We start from the raw sequence: 22,755 nt of genomic DNA on the forward strand, positions 1-22,755 counted from the left end.
GATGATCATTTTCAAATTGACGTTTCCAACGTTGACGTTAACATTTTCCACCACAGAATTAACACTATTCACACTAAACGCATATTTGTTATCGCTGATTCTGTCGGTAGCTCCTCTATAACCTTTCCGCATCTCCGATTCTGTTTCCCACGAATCTTCTTGGAAGATGTGCAAACATCTTCTCAAAATGACCGGTATTCGAACATTTCTGCCACTTTTGTCCGTGTGCAGGGCAACTGGGGTCAGATCTAACATGCACTTCTATACCACAGCTGTAACATATGACTGTCGGTTTACTACTGTTGCTTGACACTGTCTTCTTCTTTACAAACTGGACCCGCTGGTACCGATCACCATCATTAGATTGCACATGATTTTCAATGGCTTTAGCTTGTCTAGCAGAATCTTCATACGCTTTAGCAGTTTCCCGTACTATATCTAATGTCAAATTCTACCTTTCTCTAGTAATTTTCTACGCAGATTATGATTCAAACACTTGTCAACCACCTGGTCTCGCAACTGAATGTCAATAGCATTTCTGTTGCCAAAATCGCAAGTTTCGGCTCTACACCGTAATCTGGTAATATACTGTTCGATTGGCTCATTTGGGAGTTGTACAGTTCTACGAAATATAGACCTTTCAAATGCAGAGTTTGTTTGAGGCTTGAAATATGTGTTCAATGCACTCACCGCCTTTTCGTATGCATCTCCCGATTGTAACGTGAAAAATATGTCCTGGACATCCATCCTGGGTATATGCAGAAACAATGCATATTTCTGATCAGCATCGGTAACGCCTTTTCACGTTGCATAAAGTTCAAATGCTCTAAGCCAACTTTTCCATCTCTCGACACATTAAAATTCGGTATTCCCGCAACATCGGGTAATAAAACAGCTCCCATCTTGTGCACAAATGACTAATTATACGATCCCGCAATCGTAACGACTTTATCTGTCGTATATTCCACAGTATGCCATCGGATTAAACCGGCATAAGAAACAACCCATTCAAGGTTTACATGTTTTATTACAACTAACCGGAAGTTCATTTCCCAAAGGGTGAGAACTCTTAAGGCTAAAAACCACTACTGAACTTTACCTTAACTTTAACCTGCAGAGGACTATATATCAGCATGATTCTACATATGTCAGCTCACAATCCTCAGAATGGCATGTGGGGTTAGCAGACTTGCAGTGCAGTACTGGTCACCGGAAGTGAAGGGTCTATAAATAGCATGGGAAATCCCAGTGTTTTCACAAGATAGGGGTATATTTAAAAATCATTATGGAGATTAGGCTTCACATCACAAGAAGCAAAATGCACCTATGAAATGTACAGAAATGTTTTTCCTTTCAGAAACTGTTTAAATTTTTTAAATAAGATGAGAACTTTTTTCACAGCACTATGAGGAACAGGGGTAATTTCTGCGTAGGACTATTTTTGCGTACGTTCCAAATGCTCATTGGTTGAATTGGTGGTCTGTAACCTAAAAGGCTGACAATAACAATTACGAATAAGTCATCTTTCTTTAAATGCTTACACCTATAATAAAGCACAAATACTACAAGTACCATAAATAACACTCTTACCAAGTTTAATTTGAATTCTGAATAGCAGTTTCAGAGAAGAGGAAAAAAGGCAATAAATCAATCAGTTGAACATTTTCCACGAAAATCGGCACATGGGTAGCTCTTATCGTGTTTAATACTTTATCTCTGTCAGAATTTGTCTTTATTTTTTGGTTTTGAGATATTTATGAAAATAATACTAATCTGTGTTCGATCCATTTGTTCTATTTTAGTAACGGCGGACATTTTTTCGACGGATCAAAACACGACGAAAAAATCTTTGTGCATGATCCCCTAAGGAACGACCATGGTAAGGTTCATCCAAATCTATTGATATTCATTAAACCACGAGGAAACCCTCACACCACAGAAGCGCTGGCTGCAGCTGGCCCCAAAACATTATTACAGGTTCAGCGAAAGAGTTGCCCCTATATACTCAAGTATTAGAATGCTTTTTTTATTTCAAGTTTTTTCTGCCACCGTTCAGACATGATTGACTTTAACTTACCAGGTACAAACATATAAAACGTTGTTATATAAACCTACTAATTTATATAAAAGCAGTTTTGTTTAAAACAAATACCGCAGCCCCGTAATGTAAATTTTTCATACTTAATTTTGAAATTTCTTTTCGTAAACATTTAAAGAAAACTTGCTATGTGTACTACTCCGTGTTTACTACAACTGTATATTGTTCTCGAAGGCATTCAAAGAAAGATAACCCGAGAAAGAAAACTTATCTTAGATAAAAAAAAAAAAAGATGTGAATTGATTCTTATAAGAATCAAATACCGAATGGCCATTCCAATAAAGAGATACAATTAATCAGATACCTCCTTGCTGTAATAGACATAAGATTTGGTGAAAAAAAACTTTAGAAACGTCCACCCAATATGTTTTATTCAAAATATTAAAGTCGGACAATCATTTCACTATATATTTGGACTTGACTTTTTATGAGCAACTCGGCGAGTGTTTCTAGAAAAGCAGAGGACGCTTACCCTACCGGTGCACCTGGTCCATGCTCCCAGTTTTTAGTGGAGTCCGAGTTGCTCATTTACTTTTGTTACTTTGTATGTATGGTTTTAGTTACTTTATGTTCTTTGTTGTGTATGTCTGTTTTCCATGTCTGGTCCTTGTCCCTGGATTGCATTCTTTTGATTACCGCCATAACCTTGGTTCCCTTGATTACTCTTTTAAACATCGGTAAAAAAAAACAAGAAAAAATGAAAAAAAGATGTATTATCTTCTCCTTGCATATATCTATTGTATTTTTTTTTTAATGTTGGATAAAAAAACTTGGATTTAAACTTAATGTTCGTCATAATCATTGACTTTGTGCACTTGTTGCCGATGGACCATCGATGACTGTGAAACTAGGGTCATTCATTACGACGTCGTACGAAGGAGGCGGAAGGTCAGCTGAGTCACTGGAGTTGCTGGACCGAGTTCTACTGTAACCAGTACTTACTTGAGCATTGGTGTCTATGGCGCTTCCTATAAATAAATCTGTTGAAATTATTGTTTTAATGAGACATTGAACTTTGAATATACTTCACAGACAGAATACTTACTATTATTCGGCGATACGAAAATAAACTGTTTTGTTATGTTGTTACCTTGTTTCTTGCATTTAAAATATATTATATATATAACTTTTACTTTCCATTTAAATCATTATCATTGCTCGATTTTTTTTCTGTCTGAATGTTTACTATAATCTAAAATATCTTAAACTTTTCTGATGTTTCATATTAAAAAATGATTTACTTATAACTTTTCAGGAAAATATGAAACTGCAACTATTAATAAGTAATTATAAATAAGTGGCAGTTCTCTATTTATAATTTGCTTCAGTTACGGCTACAGGACTAAATATTAAGCAATTAACATCGATAAAGTTTGGTACTGAGACGAGAAAATTTCTCAAAAAAGTTTCATCGTAATACCAGTTAAGCCTTGTTATTTGTTAACACTTTTAGTTTACCTACTTGTTGGCATATTTTTGTATTAACTAAATGATTTAACCAAGACGAAAAAATACGAACTGTTGCAATAAGACGTCACAAAGTATGGCTACTATGCATTTTTTTTATTAATATCTCGCCGAATAAGGAGGTTTGGTCTGCGTGCTTCGAAATGCCAAATATTTTGTAAAAAATAAATTCCTGATGCAAAATGTAACAAAATAAACTGTTTTCCCAATTTAGCAAAATGTACACATTTTTTGCTTCATTTTGCACTATGGTTTTCATATTTTGATTGACTGCAAAAAACTTTGTGTTGACAATTTAATTAAGCATGCATTTTACTTAATATTATGCATCAGCAATACTGATTTGACTCAATTTTCTTTCAGGGATGAATCTGATATAAACTGAATGATTCCCTATGTACTATCTCTTCTGAACCAAGCATGTTTGGTCAATAAAAATACTTAATACCATTTCCAATAAAAAAAAAAGAAGTTTTGTTTTGTTTTTATTTTGTTTTCAATTCAATCAAATTTGTTTTAGAATTTTGTTATTGAATCTAAATATCTTTATTCTCAAGGTAATCTCAGTGCGAATTCAGTTCTAAAACCAGGCGTCGATTTTCACAAAAAGTCGTAGTAATGATGTCACATTCTAAAATAGCATTGTGACGTCATAATCTCCTAAAATAGGTTCTCAATTTTATTATCTCAATAAAAAACGAAAGTGTGAGTACACTATTTGAAAGAATTTTCCAATGTCTCTTACCTGTAGTTGTTCCAGAAATGTATGAGATGGGTGAATTTCTGTTGTAACTCATTGATTGTCGTCTCCTTGATTTACACCCGCAGCACCAAAAAATCAGTACGAGTAAAGATATACCACCTAGGCAACCAAGTGTTACACCCCATATGTCATAATCCTCACTGTATCAGAAAAGGAAATAAAATGAATTTAAACAATCATTATTTGTTTTATAATTGGTGTATCCATCTGCACCATGAACACTGATTTATTCAACGGGTCATAGTTTTCCTTTCCTCGTTTGTCTACCCCGGACTTGACTTTTTATGAGCAACTCGGCGGGTGTTTCTAGAAAAGCAGAGGACGCTATACCCGTGGTTCCCTTGATTCCTCTTTGTAATAATTTTTGTCATAATTAATAACACTGGATCGGCAGTCAAGTTGACTTAAAACAAAATTCAAACTTCTGAAACACTGATGCTCTATTCCTTGTTTTACACATAATAGAACTTTTTCGTGCTTGATTTTATTTATTTATTTTTATTTTGTTTGTTTGTTTGTTGTTTTTTATTTTTTATTACTTTTTGTATACGATTCATTTTTAGATTTCGATCAGTCAACTTTTCGATCGATTAACTGGTTTGGCAGTTAATAATGAAATGTTACTCATTGAAACACGTGAATAGCACACCGAAATTTGCTATATTTATATAAGAACAATGAATAAGTGAACAATAGCTACATTTAAAAGTAAAAAGGAACTACATACAAATAAAATATTAAAAAAAAATAGATTATGGTCTCAAAAGTTCGGCCTTACGGTCTTCGACGGAGGCAAAAGTTTTGAAAAGAAGACAGACAACTGCCGACTAACACCACAGAGACAAGGTACCTTTCAAAATTTTAATGCACTGATATGTTGGCACTGTAGGTTTAAATCAAGGAGACAACCATTAACAATTTTGAGGGACACCTTGTTTCTATGGTGTGAGTCGGCAATTTGGGCCCATATTCTTTATATTTGTTTACATTTTATTTGTATGTACTTCCTTTTTATCCTTAAAATGTCGCTATTGTTCACTTATTCATTATTTTTATTTGCGTTTAATCTAAACCACTTCACAACATATATTATTTTTATATCTAAATAAGCTGGGTACTTTTGTATTTTCAACGGTATATGCCTAAGATCTCCTTACAGTCTTTTGAAATATTCTAAATTGATATTTTTTTCATTATATGATATTCAAACTATGCGTACCTTTCAGATTGCTCAGTATAATAATAATGGTCGTAATAATAATTTTGGTTATCATAATTATAGAACAACGAGGAACAACAGGGGTCCACAGTATCAACACAGCACCCGTCCTTACAGTATTTATACTTTATGTCTCCAAACACAGTGGAGTAGGAACAACTGCTACCAAAAATTCGGTCTGAAAATAAATCAGTCACCCATTAAAACAAAGGAAAATGGGTGATGATACAGTAAAGATAATCGAATATATTTTATACAGATTTTGTTTGAAATGTGAAAACTTCTATAAATTTGTCAATAAGGAATTTGAACAGTAGTTCAGATGTTTAAGGTTTTTGAGCAAATTTAAACACACAAACAATTCACTGATTTCCGTGATTTTAGGGGTGTGGACTGAGGCAACAATTTGGTCTGTCACCCTGAAATGGTCATATTTGGCCATATTTGTTTTTATCATTTTAGCCGGATGTGGGACTCACTAGGGCTACAACAGGATCCAAAGTGTATTTTCCCCAAAGCATGTACCCTATTAAGGTAATTGAATCCAATAAATATTCATTACAATCGTAAGAAGAAGGTCGGGATCCTCAGAAGTGTCACTCATGTAAAAATGTGATTTTTTTTCCATCTTTTGTCCACTGTTTGGTCTAAAACCGGAACCGGAAGTGGTAATACAAGGGGTTTACATAGTGAAAGAGTAATCAAGGGAACCAAGGTTATAGCGGTAATCAAAAGAATTTAATCCAGGGACAAAGACCAGACATGGAATACAGACATACACAACAAAGAACATAAAGTAACTAAAATCATACATACAAAGTAACAAAAGTAAATGGGCAACTCGGACTCCACTAAAAACTGGGAGCATGGATCAGGTGCACCGGTAGAGTAAGCGTCCTCTGTTTTTCTAGAAACACCCGCCGAGTTGCTCATAAAAAGTCAAGTCCGGGGTAGACAAAAGTGGTGGGCTTCATACTTTTCTATAAGGTTTTGGTGACATCAGACATTCTGCTGTTGTAAGGGCCAAGATATGACACTCCTTTTAAAACATTTTTTTACTCATTACCTCCCGTTCGGCTCTCGTCACTATTGGTTAATCACAATCTATATCATTTAGTCTCATTTTAAAGCAGATTGACTCTATTTGCAGATGAAAACAAACTGTGCCTTCCTAAGCTAAAAGTAACATTGCTAGGAAATAGAAAAAAACAACACAGACCGTATTTTTCTGGTCACAGTATAGTCATGTATGATACATTGTTTCAGATTGTGGTCCCCGGTAAACACCATTTTCCATTGTCATATTTACAGTTGCAATATATTTAGCCCCTAAATATCAACTGTTGCTGTTTTCCAAGCTGCGTTGTTTTCTTTTACCAATTGGTGCAGACAGTCTTTTCGAAATTCAAGGAAAATATTCCTATCAGACAAACATACATTCGAACAAGAAATCGTTCATGTTAAAGCACCATGGACATCCATGGAGAAAACATCTTTTTTTCTTATTTTATTTTGGGTTCTGAAGGAAGGAACAAATGTTGCAGTAAAAATTTCAGGTGGAATTTGTCCTGATTAAAGTGAAAAACAAGGGATAACATCCCATTAATGATCCTTGAAATCATTTTCTGCCTTGGCTTGAGGTTTTATTATTTTTTTTTAATAAATACTTGGTTTAAACTGTCTGTTGTCTGGTCATGCATATTTCAGTGTATAGTTATTATAAGAACCTTTATCATAGTTTGCCAAATCCAATTTCAGATCAAAATATACACAACTGTCATTTTCATAAATCAAACAAATTGACTGCAAAATATCAAAACATAAAGACGGAAATAGACAAAAAATCTGTGTGGCAATTAAAGAGTGCATTAGTTGAACAAGATCCATTAGAGTGCCAGGATTGGGTATTATCAAATATTAATTCACATGATATTAATTTGGTCTCAGATAATGTTGAATATTTATGTCATCAACCTAGCGAGATTATTTCTCCGTACTATAAAAAGAGAGTGTTGAGCGTCAAACGCTAAACGGAGCTTGACTAGTTACAACGAAAAAAAACTGTAACTTTGATATGAAACCAAATAGTGTTTCTTCTCAAATAAGGCATAATGTTACATTAAATATGAAAATATGATATATTTAAAAAAGAGCGTAGCACATCACTACGATTATTTTCGTTGTTCCATAAAATATCAACAGAAGGAAAAATGATCCATAACATTAAACTTACCTATATAAAATGTTATCAGCACGAACACAGTTTTAATGTGGTGCATTTTTCATGGTTTCAATCCTTTTCTTTAAATACATTCATTCGTATACTAATGCTTCCTTCGTTTTAAAGATAACTCTGTTCAAACTTTTGGTTACAAAATAATAATATGCATGTTATTTTCTTTTATATGTCCCATTGGTCTAAATTACGCGGTTGATAACACAAACCAAGTTGAGATAAAGTTTATCAAATGTCTAAACATATGTTTCAGGTAACTTTAAAAATCTCACACTCTGAGTAAGACAGTTATCTACCTATGTAGAATAATACACAAACTTTCTTCTATTTATAAAGTTTAATGAAGGCATTTTAAGGTAAAAAACAAAGGAGAGTCTTCAAAACGACAGTATTTTTAACGAAGAACGAGGTCATAAATGTAATGACAACGATACTGATACTTCAAACCAAAGACAGAAACCGACAGAAAAATAAAAATGTCAATACGTGAAATCGCCATATATTTCATATCTGATGAAAATGAGAAAATCTATATGGAACCCGGATTTGAACAATGATCAAAAAGAACATTATTCAATGATACAGAGTAGACAAAGAAAAAAGACACATACAACAAAAAATGACATAATCAAAATAATCCGCACATAGATATAAAAGTTAATAAACAAGCCGAACCACCCACCGCGTTGCACATGAAAATGCAATGTATGTTTTTTTAACTATTCATTTAAATAATATAAATAGTTTGAAAGACAGGTTAATTTATTAACATGTATATTATCCAGAATTTTTTTTTTCGTCTGGCCTTCGTACTTCTCACTTCTTACCAATTTTACTCAGTATTTACAGTCTTTTGGCAGCAAAACATTTAAGGTTCGGTGTTATCGTCTTTTGTGAGGAGTGTATCTCATATCTCCCTACCGGTGCACCTGGTCCATGCTCCCATATTTTAGTGGAGTCCGAGTTCCTCATTTGCTTTTGTTACTTTGTATGTATGATTTTAGTTACTTTATGTTCTTTGTTGTGTATGTCTGTTTTCCATGTCTGGTCTTTGTCCCTGGATTACATTCTTTTGATTACCGCTATGGCATTGTTTCCCTTGATTACTCTTGCAACTATTCTACACAGAAAAGTGAGATTGTAATTCAGCAAATTCAAAGTATTCATGGACCGACAGCGCCTACCTGGTCTGTGTGTTGTTCGCGTAGGTATGGTGCATCATCATGAATCGTTTCGTTATTTATGTAATTCGACGCATTTCTTAAAATGAGTCTCTGCATTTTGCACCATTACGATGTTTTGATTGATAAGGTAAAAAAAACATTTTGATATATTCCGGCACTTTTTACATTTCGTTATTATCGTTTTCAAACTTTTCTTCAATAAACTGGCTTTCTATAAGAAAAAGATAATTTTTTGTCAAAGAGGTATGACCTGAAAATAAATGGACAACTTGACATCAAGACCTTTTTGTAGTTAATCCATGCATAACATGGAAACCTTAGTTCAAAACAGAGCAATCATGTGTTAGTTCTACCAAATTGGGGAAAATGCGTGATTTCATTACATTATTCTTTGTTGGAGATTTTGGTCAAATGCCTCAGTAACTTAAATATTCCAAGGAAAATTTCTAGATGTTAGTAACAATGAAACCAGATGGAACGATATTAACATTTTGAAAGGCAACAGAACAAAAAACTACGTTTTTCTTTAAGATTTTCTATTATGAACTAAAATTTATACTTCCAGAAAATATACATTTAAAACAGTGGTACCACAAACTTTGTGCTTTATCGTTGGAAATATCACCAATTTAAATACGTTTTTACTGTTAAAAATGTCAAGGTTCAAACAAATATATTTATACAAATTATCAGATAATGTCGTGTATCAAAAGTGAACGACAATATCTCTTGTCATGAAATGAGGCAATTTGACTTCAAGTCTTAACGTGTATTATATTTACTCAAGCAGATTGCACTTTAGCAGGAAATGTTTCACGCAAGAGTTCTAAAGCGTTAAAAATGTCGTGAAAATAGGAAGGAAAATTTACAACTTATATTTGTTGAACAAAAGAGATTTTATGAATCGATCATAATATCAGTGTGTGATTTCCAGAAATTTTAAAACAAAATATGACTTAGATCTTTTTGATACGATCTTCCAGAATTGCTGTCGTACGCTCTGAAAACATAATAGATCAATGTTATATGGCCAGACTTCGTAGTCTGTTACGGTTGTTTATGTATTATGTTTATTGTAAAGTAAAACATTTCCTATCAAAGTAATAGAAATCAAGGTAAAGTTAGAGCCCAATATTTTCCCATATTGTACTGAGTGTAGTATAGGTCGTCAATTACAAAAAAATATATTTTAAATAAGTTTGTAGCATTTGTTATACAATAAAATGATTACAGAATAAACATTTAAGTAGCAATCTTTATAAAAATTAGACAGGAAGTGATTCATGCATGTCAAAAACTCACCAAACTCGGTTTCAATTTTTGTTCAGAAACAGATACTTGTCACATAAGAAGTCTTAGTTTTTCATTTAGATGTTGTGCTTTTGAGATATAAATTGTACATGATATTGGGCTTTGCAAGAGTTATCGTCCTTGATTTTGTTTGATTTGGTTGATTTTAGTGGGAAATAAATGAATGATTTTCTCAAAAGTGTATATCCTTAATACAGGAATAATTATAGTGATGTAAGAATATAGCATATGTAGATTAAAAAAGGCATTGTTTGTCAGTGGTTTTTTTCTACACTATGATTCACCATACTATTGGCAGTGTTTGAATTATAAAAAAAAACGTTTGGTATGTACATGCATAGGAATCAACGTGTCTGTATATTTTGAAAACACACCATTATCTTAATTGTTGAATGCTACTATATACCAAGAAGTAACATCACATAAATCAATATAATTATTGTGGATGTTCTGAAACAAAACAGTTCCTAAACTAGATTGATAGTTTACTCAAAGTATAGTTCCTAATAAATATCGAATTGTAAACAAAAATGTTACACAACGTAGAATCAGGTGAAAACTGCCAAAAAATGAACCCTGAAAGTCCGGAAACGTGTCTTAACCAGACATTAAAAAAAAAAAAACCTTTATATCAGTTTTAAATGCATTTTGAACTTTTGAAGTCCGAATGGGGTTTGATTAAGACATGTTTAGACGTATATTTATTATAATATAATAAATGAGAAATTACATATAAACAACTGTGAAATTGCTTGTTTTATGGAAATCAAGGAAACCAAGATTCGAATGGCAATAAAAAAAGACAGTTGATTATATAATGTCACATCTGGTGTAGACGAAAGGGAAGAGGAAATCTCTGGCACGATGAACAAAGCAGTACTCAGTAGGCAGATGGATACCCCATAACGATCCACAAGACCATAAATCTGTTGTAGTAATGATTTGACTTTGTAGCAATAGAAGTCTGTTCCGGTAGCCTAATTGTATGAAGGCTAGAGAGGTACCAAAAGTCCTGTGCTTCATTTTGTGAGAGGGGTTCATGATTGATTTGAATATTATATGAGTCATTGAAAGATATATGCTGTGGAAAGGTAACAAGATGTTGAATGAAGCCCTGGTTATTATGAATAATGCATACTTTATATTTCAAAAGTTTTTTTTTTAAATTCATACTGCAACAAGATATAAGCTATATGTATTTTTACTAATCGATTGTTGAAGGTGTTTGTTTTGTTTTTTATTGGTTAGTTTGTTTGATATGTTCTTCTGTTGTCTTTTGAATTATAAATTATGCAGTTTCAAAAGTATTTTGATTTTAAATGAATTTCAACAGATTTAGATATTATGTTGCACCAATTTGACGTTAATTCAGTTGTTACAAATCGATTAAATTTCTTGTTAGGTTCAAATCCCTGACAGTCAACAAGTATTGAATTAAAAAAAAAACATGTTGTATTTGTCTTGTGTTCTTGTATTTTTTTTATTTTGGTTGTTCCATTCAAAGTTATTATGTTTCATAGATTGTCATGTTTTAATGTCATTTTTCCATTTAAGAAGTTTTTAAATTTTCCTATATTCGTTTACGTCACTTTACGGTATTGTTTTGTTTTGTTTTTGTTTTTTTTTTGTGTATTGTGTTTTTTGTTTTTATTTTTTTGTTTTGTGTGTGTGGTTTTTTTTTGTTTTCTTTTTCTTTTTGTTTTTGTTTTTGTGTGTTGTTTTATGTTTGCACAAATATGTACATGTATATGTAACATGTGCACAATAACAGGAAAGTTTAAAAGAGAATTCCAAGCTTTTTATATTTTTGTAATAGACGATTTCGTTAATTCCGACAACCTACTTTGTTGAGTGACAAAGTCTAATTTAACTTAAGACAATAGATTTATTACAAAGATACAAACACACATTGAAACGACATGCAACCTTTGTTAGATCGATTACGTTCTTGGGTCTTGCTAATTGTTATTCTTATCACCTAAGCCTTTAATCTGCCAATCATACCGTATTAATTCTTTACCGTGCACGTAGGAGAAATGGTCAGCATATATATAAAGGGAAAATTGAAGTAGTTAACAGATTTGGACTACACCAGTTATTTAAGGTATGCTTGAATTAATGGTGACTCGTTTCCTTTTCTAAAAGTTAAAATTTTTGAAAGTGGTAAATTGTGGTGTATTTCTCTTCCTCTTTTTTTTACAATTTACCGACTTGTATATATTTAGTTGCGATGTTTTAATGAACTTAATGTACATGAGTATTATCGCATAATGTGTCCGTATTTTGTATATCTCAATGTTATCCATAGATAAGAAATCCACAAAAACTGACAATGATTTGCTTAAAATGTGCATGGGTTATAGTATAAATTTACGCTTCATTAAAATAATGGTGTTGTTTTAATGTCTTAACAGTTCCTTAGAGTTCATGATTCGTATTGATGTTAAAACTCTAGTTTATCAAAGAAGTAGAAAATGTGGGTGTCATCATTGTGCTATATTTTCACCTGTCTGTTTCTAACATATAAGTTTTCTGGACCAAAATTTTCATATGAGGCGTGTAATTCGTCAAGCTAAAAATTCTTTCTGAAGTTACTCATTTACTTTCATAATTCCTAGTATATATGATTCCATACATATCCATTCTCTGATAAGTATATGATAATTTACATATAGCATAGTCATATAATTATTATATGATCCTCATATGTAAATTGTGGCTTGAAAACATAGGATAATTTTATTATTCTCACGTGTGGCACTTTAGATTGTATATTACTGTTCAACGCTTGTCGATATGTTTTGCCATTTCATACTGTTCCTGCATTGATACATTTGTTAAATGTTACTAAGTTTACATGGTGTTTTTTTTTACATCAACTTGTTAGTGTAAAGCGTTCCCTACTATGGAGACATATTTAATCATCTTTTCCTAATCAGTAATCTTCTTTTAAGTGGATACAGTGTGTGCAAAACCCAGGGACGTTTCTGAATGTAGCTTTACAATATGAAATTTTATTTACTTTTTTTATTTGTTGTTCTTGTTGCTTTCTCTTTGTTGGTTGGTTTGTTTGTTTTATTTATTTACTTATTTGTTGCCCTTTTTGGGAGGAGGGGTCTTTTTTCAGGTTTCCGAATGGGCACTGGTCCCAGAGAAAAGCCCGATTTTTCATGTAGGGCCGTTGAAAGAGTAATCAAGGGAACCAAGATTCTAGCGGAAATCAAGAAGAATGTAATCCAGGGACAAATACCAGACATAGAAAGCAGACAAACCCGACAATGAACATAAAGTAACTAAAATCATACATACAAAGTAACAAAAGGAAATGAGCAACTCGGACTTCACTAAAAACTGGGAGCATGGATTTCATTCATCAAGTAAGTACTAGACATACAGAACTTGACAATGACTCGTATTGTATTGAGGACCTTTCTCTTTCACAGAGCGCCCCGTGCAGGTCCGGGTGTTAAAAGAATAGGCCTGCAGCAGCGCTAAGCTTGTCGTATAAGGCGACTAAATAGTGCTCAGAAACCTAGCCGGGCGCTAGGCGCTCTGCCAAAAGTGCAATTGGGTTGTGTACCCCAGGTGGTTGAATGTGGGTACCTCTGGCATGCTTATGCTGGGGTCGTTAGGCTGTAATATGGAAAATCTGATTGCAAACCATAGTGGTGTACCGTGTTCGGAAAGATGCCACGTTCCTCGCACGTTAAAGAACCCTGCTGTGGTATTCTCCCGGAGTAGGAACCTTTGCGCTCCGCCACAGGAGGCTAAATTGCCCGACCTTACCCTTCCCCCCTTTTTCCAGTGGCAATCAAAATTTGTCGACCCTATTATCCTTGTGTCCCATCCTTTTTTTTTCATTTCATGTTCATCGTCTGAATATAGCTGAAATATTGCTGCTCGGACGTTAAACCCCAACAAACAAACCAACTTTTACAAAGCAGACTGTTTTTGGTTGTTTTTTTTTGGGGGGGGGTTGTTTTTTTTTTTTTTTTTTGCTTTGGAGACGGTTTCTTTTTGGGTTTCTATTTTTGCTTATCTGAAGTTTGTGTGTGTGTGTGTTTTGTTTTATTGTTTATGTTTTAATATTGTTTTTAGGTTATTTAATTTCATTTTCCTATTGTATTGTTTACTTTATGGATGATGTTTTCGTTTGTTTTTGTTTTTTTTGCCTTGAAAAAAATGATAAAAAATGCGACATAATCAGTTTATTTCGCAAGATACTTAAAAAAAGGTTAACACAACTAACGTCAAACGTCAAGTGATAACCAAGATTTTGATTCTATGTCTACTTTGTTTACTAAAGATATTTATGTGAGTGATATGTTGCACTTTCGGTAATTTCCCTGGGTTCAAACTATATTAAATAATATAAATAATAAATAAATATTGTTCCAGGACAGATAACAGCAGAGACGATGCAGAATAACATTATGTTTGGTCTCTGTCTTATACTACTTCCGGTCGTGTATAGTGCCTTTTCAGAAGACCACAGCAAGTCATTACCGAAAGAAAACATATTTGAATTTGCCTCGTCTCGCAACATGGCTACTGGTGACTTAGGGGAGAAGAGGGGATTCTGGGATAAGCGTGGCTATGGCGACAGACGATCAGAACTTGCCGGAATCGACATCTGTAATCAATATCCGACACTATGTTTGCTTGGTTTAATAGGTACAGATGAACAAGTCAGGGAGGCACGTGCCGGTGGTTTATTCTTTGATAAGCGTGGCTATGGAGACAGACGTGACTTGGTTGCCAAGACGAAAAAAGGGTTCTGGGATAAGCGAGGATACGGGGATAGACGTCAGCTTGAAAAGGGAAACTGCTAAAATAAGAAAGAAAAACTATTTCGAATAAATTCTTAAAATGAATGGCTGTTTCATCTAATCAATGTACCATTTGGAGGTTGTACAAGAAAATGGAGTGAAAGATTTATAAATCAACTTAGAAAAATATATATGAACAAATTACTCTTTCTAGTCAAAATAGATTTAATACACCTTCTCAGTTTAATTTCATTTTCATTTCACAGTCGAATTCTGGTTCCCTTTATCACCCTTTTAGAGAGCGAAATATCTTAAAAAGGGGTAGTACAGGGAAGTTACAGAGAAACTTTTCTCAACTTAATTTAAAACTTAAACCAGGTTTTTTTTTCAATTTCACTTCAGACAGGATGTTATTAACTTGAAAATGTATGGACAAAGTAAACCTACATGAATCTATCAAGAACATACCCTGTAATATATATATTAAGACATAGAATAAAAAATATTTAATGTAAAAGTATTATAATAAATAATATAACAAAATAATAGCAAACTAAGACACATTCTGGTAAAATCAATATTATCAGATCTTTGTTATAACTAAATCAACTCTTATTACATTCATAACAATTTTCTATTGATTTTTTTTTATTTTAATTGGAGGGAATGTGACTTTTCTTGAACACAAGAAAATAAGAAGGGGCATGAAGTTAGTTAATAATAATAGTACATCCACCATACTCTACCATAAGTGAAATCTGGTATGATTATGGCACTTCAAATTTATAATGACAGTACCTTGAAAACAGACAAAATATTTTAGTTAACCTATCTTCGGATATCATTTCCCATTGAAAAAATGATTAAAAAAAATATCTCAGATATTTCTGATATAGCAATATATTACAGGAAGTGTCCATACAATTTCTTGAGTTATGGTGTAGTAATGGTTTGGAGGGCTGATTCTAGCTAGATATTACTTGTATTCCTGAACTTCATTTTTCGGTCATCTAAAGTAAATAAACCAGGGCTCTCTTCAAGTAGCCTCAGGCACCTTAGAAATAAAATATCAAAAAGTGAGATAATTCCCCCATGCACCTTAGAGCTTAAATGTCATTACCGGAGATAATTGGACTAAAAATCTAAAAATTCATGTTTTTTTTTTAATTTTGTGTTTTGTTCATACAACACCTATTGTTTTCCTTCTTTCATTCATATGTATATAAAAAATAATAGACTTGTATAAACAGAATTTATCTGTGTAAATATTATCGTATCCTTCTGGGAAATTTTAATGATTGTGCATTCAAAACCTCATCTTAACAATATGAGGAAAGAAATGGCCTAAATCAGTCCTTGCATTATAAGACATAAATCATTAAAAAAATTATTAAGATGAATGCTCCCATTCTTTTAATTTTGAAATGTAAAAAAAAACATTGCAAAGAAGTGAAAATGAGGAAGGATACGAAGAGTAAATTAAAGCTGTCGCTAAAGCCTACTGTACATGAAAATAATTAAGTGATGAAGGATGCAAGTATTTAAGTCCCCGGAATCACTTTTTAGTTACAATATTTGAAAAGATAAAAATTTGGGTAACCTAGGCCATTGACTTTCACATTTTTTGTATACAAGTCCGTTTGGGTAACCTAGGCCATTGACTTCCACATTTTTTGTATACAAGTCAAAATACATAGACTATAAAGGAAAAGACAGTAATTGCATTAAATTAACTGTTGAAGAATTATTGTTTGCTTACCAATTTTTGAAATTATTTTTGTGAAGTGCCAGTTTTAGTTGTGTCCATGATTCTGCCAAACCATGAATTCAAATTTCCAAAAAAATGAAACATTTCTATTGAAAACATTGATGCTTAAATCCAAGATCTGGTAAACCAGGAAAAATTGGTACCAATGAAGTAAAGTATCTTCACAATATATTGGTAGATTGACGTATAGCATATAATTTTCATAGGATGCTAATTTTGGAGTTTTTAGGGGTCTGTATAAAAACAACAACAAAAAATTACATGAAATATTCAGACTGGGCTTAAATATTTAGTGCAACACTTAGCATTCAACAAAATTAGAAATGCCAAAATTATTTGTATACCTCTTAGTCTCAGAATGCAAAACTTTACACCCGCCATAGGGTATGTTAACAGCACCAATTTAGATAATTATCAAATACTTAAGAAAAATCTTATTAATTAAAATGGACACAAGTAATTATATGTTAAACTGAGAAGTATACAAGGAGTTTAAAATTCAATATATTTGCAAACAAATTTCAGATCAATATAAACATTTATAATATAATCCAAACTTAATTGCATTCCAATTAAAATGGAATGGATTGAAATGGATTGTCTAAAAAGTGGACGGAACTAGATAAATTACAAATTAAGACAAAATAACATCTACAAGTTATGGGTACATGATAAATCTCATGTCTGTACACACACTGGCGCAGTTTACATGAATACTTGTCTTTGTGACTATTGGTACATTAAATTCATATGAAACAGCACTAAAATATACAACATTAATGAACAAGTCTATAAAATGGAACACAACAATTTAAGGAATGGTCATCACAGAATGGCTATCATGACTGGTACATCACATTTCACCCAGAATCACAATCATCGTCCAGACTTTGTAGCTGCTCTTCAATCATTTGCTGCCTTAGTTCATTTGCTCTTAGCCTTTCCTGAAGGTCATCTATACTTCTACAAAAGAAAAAGCAAGCAATATGAGAGGCAAAGCCTACTATTCACAAATACTAGACTTTTAATTTAATATACTATTTTTTTTAAATCAATTCCTTGTATCAAAAAGAGTTTAAAGCACAGAGTACCAGCAAGGATGCATTGGACAAACAGAAACAGACCAATTATTATTTCCTTGCTTTGTGTCGTTGCTAGAGACAACAAAGGACTTTAAGGATTCAACAACAAAATGTACAGTGATCACATAAACCATTGCTTTTGGCCTTAATGTATGAAAAAATAATTCTTCACCGTCCTAGAATTGAACTAATTCTAAATCATATCCTGTTTAGTTTAGCAAAGTTCTTGCTACTTTTTTTTATACATCAGGCATCATTAAGTTTAGAAATACAATGCTGATGAAAATAATTTAGACTGTCAAAACGTCCTGACAAGTAAATCAATCAATGTCAACCAACATAAAAAATTTCTCGACAGGTTTAGCAACTAATTGCAACAAACTTACAAATTTCTGTACAAAACAAACAACCAATTTTAACTGACAATGAAATTTCTGGACAAGTAGAAAAACCAATTCAACCAACATTAAAATTTACATTATATAAAACACTTTCCAATTACAATTCATATGGAACATTTTAACTTCTTATACAAGAACCATTCAATTTGCAAATAAGAACTTCAAAATTAGCATGCACTGACAGACAGACATAGAAAATAACAGAACGTTTCTTTGTACTATTCCTCTCATATTAACTTTGCAGGTATTTGAAAACTAAGTATTATTCCAATTATAAATAAATAATTTATAATAAACAACACTGGAAACAAAACGAATATTTACAGTCAAATACTGACATTAAATGATGAACAATGGTGTACAAAAACAAAAACAAGTTGAAAATATACTTTAAAATCATGAAACAATTGAACTTGTCAACAGTTACTAACTCAAACCTGGTGGGTGATGGACAGGTACATATTAAACCATAAAGTCTGTAAAATTATACGTAGTATTCAGTTAAACCTTAAAGGCTTTTCATAATCCCTAACACATATCCAACACATATTTGACAGGAAGATAAAAAAGGATTATTTCCTACATTTTTAATTCAACTTAGAATGTATATAAAGATTCAGAACACACAGTTATATTAAAGCATCCTGAACACTGTATATACCTGAAGCATGAGTAATGCATAACTACTGTGAACATACTTTTATTCGTGGATACCAATTTTCATGGATTAGGGAAGAAACAAAACTTCATGGATTCTTGAATTTGTGATTTTGAGGTTTTTCAGTATACACATCAATGGATATTTCCTCTTCAAGGTAACCAAATTTCGTGGACTGGCCTTAACCACGAAAACCATGAAAACTGGTAACCCACAAATAATAGTACTTTGATGGTAGATAAACATAGGATCATCAATTATGAATTTGAATGTACAACTGACTGTGAAGAATATTTTAAATTCAAAATGCAAGCCTTTTGGCCATTACAATATATATTACTTGTTTTTAAATAGCAATGGAGCAAAAAAATTGTGACATTACAAATTTATACAAAAAAAATACGTAATTAACCTGATGATTGAAGAATGGACAGGCAAACACACACAAAATCTTGTTACAGTTTCTTAGTTGGGAATAAAAACCAAACCAAATAAGCTATGGTATTCACAAAGTTGTAAAAATAATATTGGATGTTGGTAATAACATTAAAAAATGTCCTTAATTGATGTCATGACTTGCATCTAATATTAAGATTACAACTCTTTGACAGTGACTGAAATCAGCCACAGAAAAGAAGTAAAGGTAATACATGGAATAATTACATTCCTAACTATACAATATGTAAAAACTTATCACTTACTCTCTCCCTGGTACATTATCTTCTTCCAATTCAACAGTATGTGAATGGTACTTCCCTACTGCTGTTTCTGGTTCTGTAAAGAAGCAAACATCAAATACACTGAAACCTGTAGAAACTGAACCCTGGATAAACCAGTAACCTGTGTAATCTAAACCCTATATAAACAAGTAACCTGTGTAATCTGAACCCTAGATAAACAAGTAATCTGCTAAAAGTGAACCCTGAATAAACCAGTAACCTGAGTAATCTGAACCCTGGATAAACAAGTAACCTGTGTAATCTGTTAAAACTGAACCCTGGATAAACAAGTAACCTGAGTAATCTGAACCCTGGATAAACCAGTGGCCTGATTAATTTGAACCCTGGATAAACAAGTAACTTCTGTAATCTGAACCCTAGGTAAACAAGTAACCTGTGTCATCTAAACCCTCAATAAACCAGTAACCTGTGTAATCTGAACACTGGATAAACCAGTAACTTGTGTAAACCAGCATCTTCTGAAATTCCTTCATATAAGTTTCCATATTATGTGAACTTGTGCTTTTAGAAGTTGCATCGGTTACAGTCAAATGAGTCTTTGTTGTTTTCGTTCTGTATTTTTTACAGTAGTTGTTTGGGTTTAGTTAGACTTGCTATATATTTTATTTGATTAAATATCATTACCATCAAATATTCATTCTTTGTACAGCAGTTGGATAGAGAATGAATATTTGATAGTAATGATATTTAATCAAATAAAATATATATTACAGAGAGACTTGTAGCAAACCTAGGGTTTAGTTTGTCACAAAAGGACTAACAAGTATTCAATACTGTATACTTTAGTCTAAGAATTTGAGTATTAAGCACTATTTTCTTACAACTTATAAACTAATAAACTCAGTTCAATTCAGTTACAAATTAAATGAATGTCCAAATCAGGCAGAGATTATAAAGTGATAAAATCAGACAAAATAGTGTTAAATACTTAAAATAATTCTAAACAAGTAACAAGACTAAAATTCCTTCACTTCCATACAATTTAAGTGCTAGATGTCATATTGTATTGATCAGCAAATGAGTTTATTATATACAAACTTCTAGAAAGTTGAGCTGTTAGCAACTGACTGACCAATCAGAAAGCCAAATCAAAGTGATGTTAGCAACTGACTGACCAATCAGAAAGCCAAATCATAGTGATGTTAGCAACTGAATGACACATCAGAAAGCCAAATCAAAGTGATGTTAGCAACTGACTGACCAATCAGAAAGCCAAATCACAGTGATGTTAGCAACTGAATGACACATCAGAAAGTCAAAAAATAAACTAAGTAATAAGTATTTGGCCAACTGGGAAACAGAATTGCGATCAGGTGACATGCGTTTCCATGGAAGAGTGTCTTCAAGGTCAAAAGGTAAAAAGTGAAACTATACCGACTGCGTCACAAAAAATTACAATAGTACAACATTGTTCATTGTTTACTTGTAAACAGAAGGAAATTATCTATATTGGGAAACAGTGGTTAGGCAGATGAAAATATCATTTATAGAGAAATATTACAGCCTATATTTACCTACAGCTGAATAAGTTCACAAAGTAAATGACCAGAAACATAACACCTTTATAACAATAGTTACGTATAATATGTTCACCAGGTAAACGATCACAAACATAACACCTTTATAACAATACTTACCTGTAACATGTTCGCCAGATAAAGGGCCAGAAACATAACACCTTTATAACAGTACCTACCTATAGTATGTTCACCAGGTAAATGACCAGAAACATAACACCTTTATAACAATACTTACCTGTAACATGTTCGCCAGATAAAGGGCCAGAAACATAACACCGTTATAACAATACTTACCTGTAACATGTTCGCCAGATAAAGGGCCAGAAACATAACACCGTTATAACAATACTTACCTGTAACATGTTTGCCAGATAAAGGGCCAGAAACATAACACCGTTATAACAATACTTACCTGTAACATGTTCGCCAGATAAAGGGCCAGAAACATAACACCGTTATAACAATACTTACCTGTAACATGTTCGCCAGATAAAGGGCCAGAAACATAACACCGTTATAACAATACTTACCTGTAACATGTTCGCCAGATAAAGGGCCAGAAACATAACACCTTTATAACAATACTTACCTGTAACATGTTCGCCAGATAAAGGGCCAGAAACATAACATCTTTATAACAATACTTACCTGTAATATGTTCGCCAGGAAAACAGACAGAAACAGAACACCTTTATAACTATACTTACCTGTAACATGTTCGCCAGGTAAATGATCAGAAACATAACACCTTAATAACAATATTTACCTATAATTTGTTCGCCAGGTAAATGATCAGAAGTTCTAGCACCTTTATAAAATTTTCCATTCTTTCCTTTCCTTACAGAAACTTTTGGTCCTTTATTAGTTTGTTCAGATCTCTCATGTACCACATGATTACCACTAACATAAACTCTGTCAATAACAGTCTCGACTACACGATCAATTACTTCATCACTACTTTCTGGTATCACTTTATTGGTACCAAAGTCACCATTTTGATCATCACCATGTTGAAAGTGTCCATTTTCAATCACATATTTACCAGAATGTCCATCTTTTGAAGGAATGAAATCAGAACGAGTCCGTAAAAACTCTGCACTATTTCTCACTTCACCTGGTCCATGTTCAATACCAGAACTCTGGTACACAGACTGGTTCCCAATGAAGGAATGATTAAAGCTTTCTATAGCTCTATTCGATGTCATTGTTCGTTCTAATCCAGATATACGTGCTTGAAGTCTGGCTATTTCTGCATCCTTTAAACAAAACAAACAGTCAATAATTATGTTAAATTCTTTTATTAATGTAACAAATAACGTTTAATTAGAAGATAAAAAAGAGATCTTGAGTATTCTACTCTTAGCATCCAGTTATTTATTGCTTATAAGATTTAATATTTACCTTCAGAAGAAACGTGAATGAGATACGATACAACCCATCAAGCTGATATTGCTACAAATTATTTAACAGGCTGGGTAAAAATATTGGATAATTTATGATATAAATACCAGTACAATCTGTTTCAAAGTATACTGTGTC

General features: G+C 32.6%; 3 protein-coding genes across 6 annotated transcripts in view; 1 reads left to right on the plus strand and 2 right to left on the minus strand.

Annotated features, from left to right (window-relative positions):
• Nucleotides 1-2,793: 2,793 nt before the first annotated feature.
• Nucleotides 2,794-8,031, minus strand: LOC148611250 (uncharacterized). Of its 2 annotated transcripts, none has more exons than XM_088591584.1 (4): nt 7,781-8,031; nt 5,548-5,725; nt 4,311-4,468; nt 2,794-3,078 (listed from the first exon to the last, which is right to left on the minus strand). In XM_088591584.1, the coding sequence occupies exons 1-4, from the start codon at nt 7,824-7,826 to the stop codon at nt 2,897-2,899; spliced, it is 564 nt and encodes a 187-aa protein (XP_088447710.1). In that variant the 5' UTR covers nt 7,827-8,031; the 3' UTR covers nt 2,794-2,896. The 2 variants fall into 2 exon arrangements, with proteins under 2 accessions (XP_088447710.1, XP_088447712.1); XM_088591586.1 differs by having other exon boundaries at nt 2,794-3,066; nt 7,781-8,024.
• A 3,937-nt stretch (nt 8,032-11,968) lies between these two features.
• LOC148611251 (uncharacterized) lies at nt 11,969-15,448 on the plus strand. Its single transcript, XM_088591590.1, has 2 exons — nt 11,969-12,382; nt 14,677-15,448. Exon 2 carries the CDS (start codon nt 14,697-14,699, stop codon nt 15,108-15,110), a length of 414 nt encoding a protein of 137 aa, XP_088447716.1. The 5' UTR covers nt 11,969-12,382; nt 14,677-14,696; the 3' UTR covers nt 15,111-15,448.
• A 90-nt stretch (nt 15,449-15,538) lies between these two features.
• The window catches only part of LOC148611252 (uncharacterized), a 41,422-nt gene continuing 34,205 nt past the window's right edge, over nt 15,539-22,755 (minus strand). Inside the window, exons 27-30 of one of the 3 annotated variants that reach the window (XM_088591588.1) lie at nt 21,983-22,472; nt 19,658-19,730; nt 18,736-18,774; nt 15,539-17,778 (exon numbers count right to left, since the gene is read on the minus strand). In XM_088591588.1, the coding sequence (XP_088447714.1) occupies nt 17,676-17,778; nt 18,736-18,774; nt 19,658-19,730; nt 21,983-22,472 (705 nt within the window). In that variant the 3' untranslated portion in view covers nt 15,539-17,675. Of the gene's footprint in view, nt 17,779-18,729; nt 18,775-19,657; nt 19,731-21,982; nt 22,473-22,755 lie in introns of all 3 variants that reach the window. The other 2 variants (XM_088591587.1, XM_088591589.1) reach the window with 2 other exon arrangements.

Source organism: Perna viridis, chromosome 7 (assembly GCF_037379345.1).
Source record: "Perna viridis isolate PV_CMFRI_1.1 ecotype Kerala chromosome 7, ASM3737934v1, whole genome shotgun sequence".
Taxonomy (NCBI): Eukaryota; Metazoa; Mollusca; class Bivalvia; order Mytilida; family Mytilidae; genus Perna; species Perna viridis.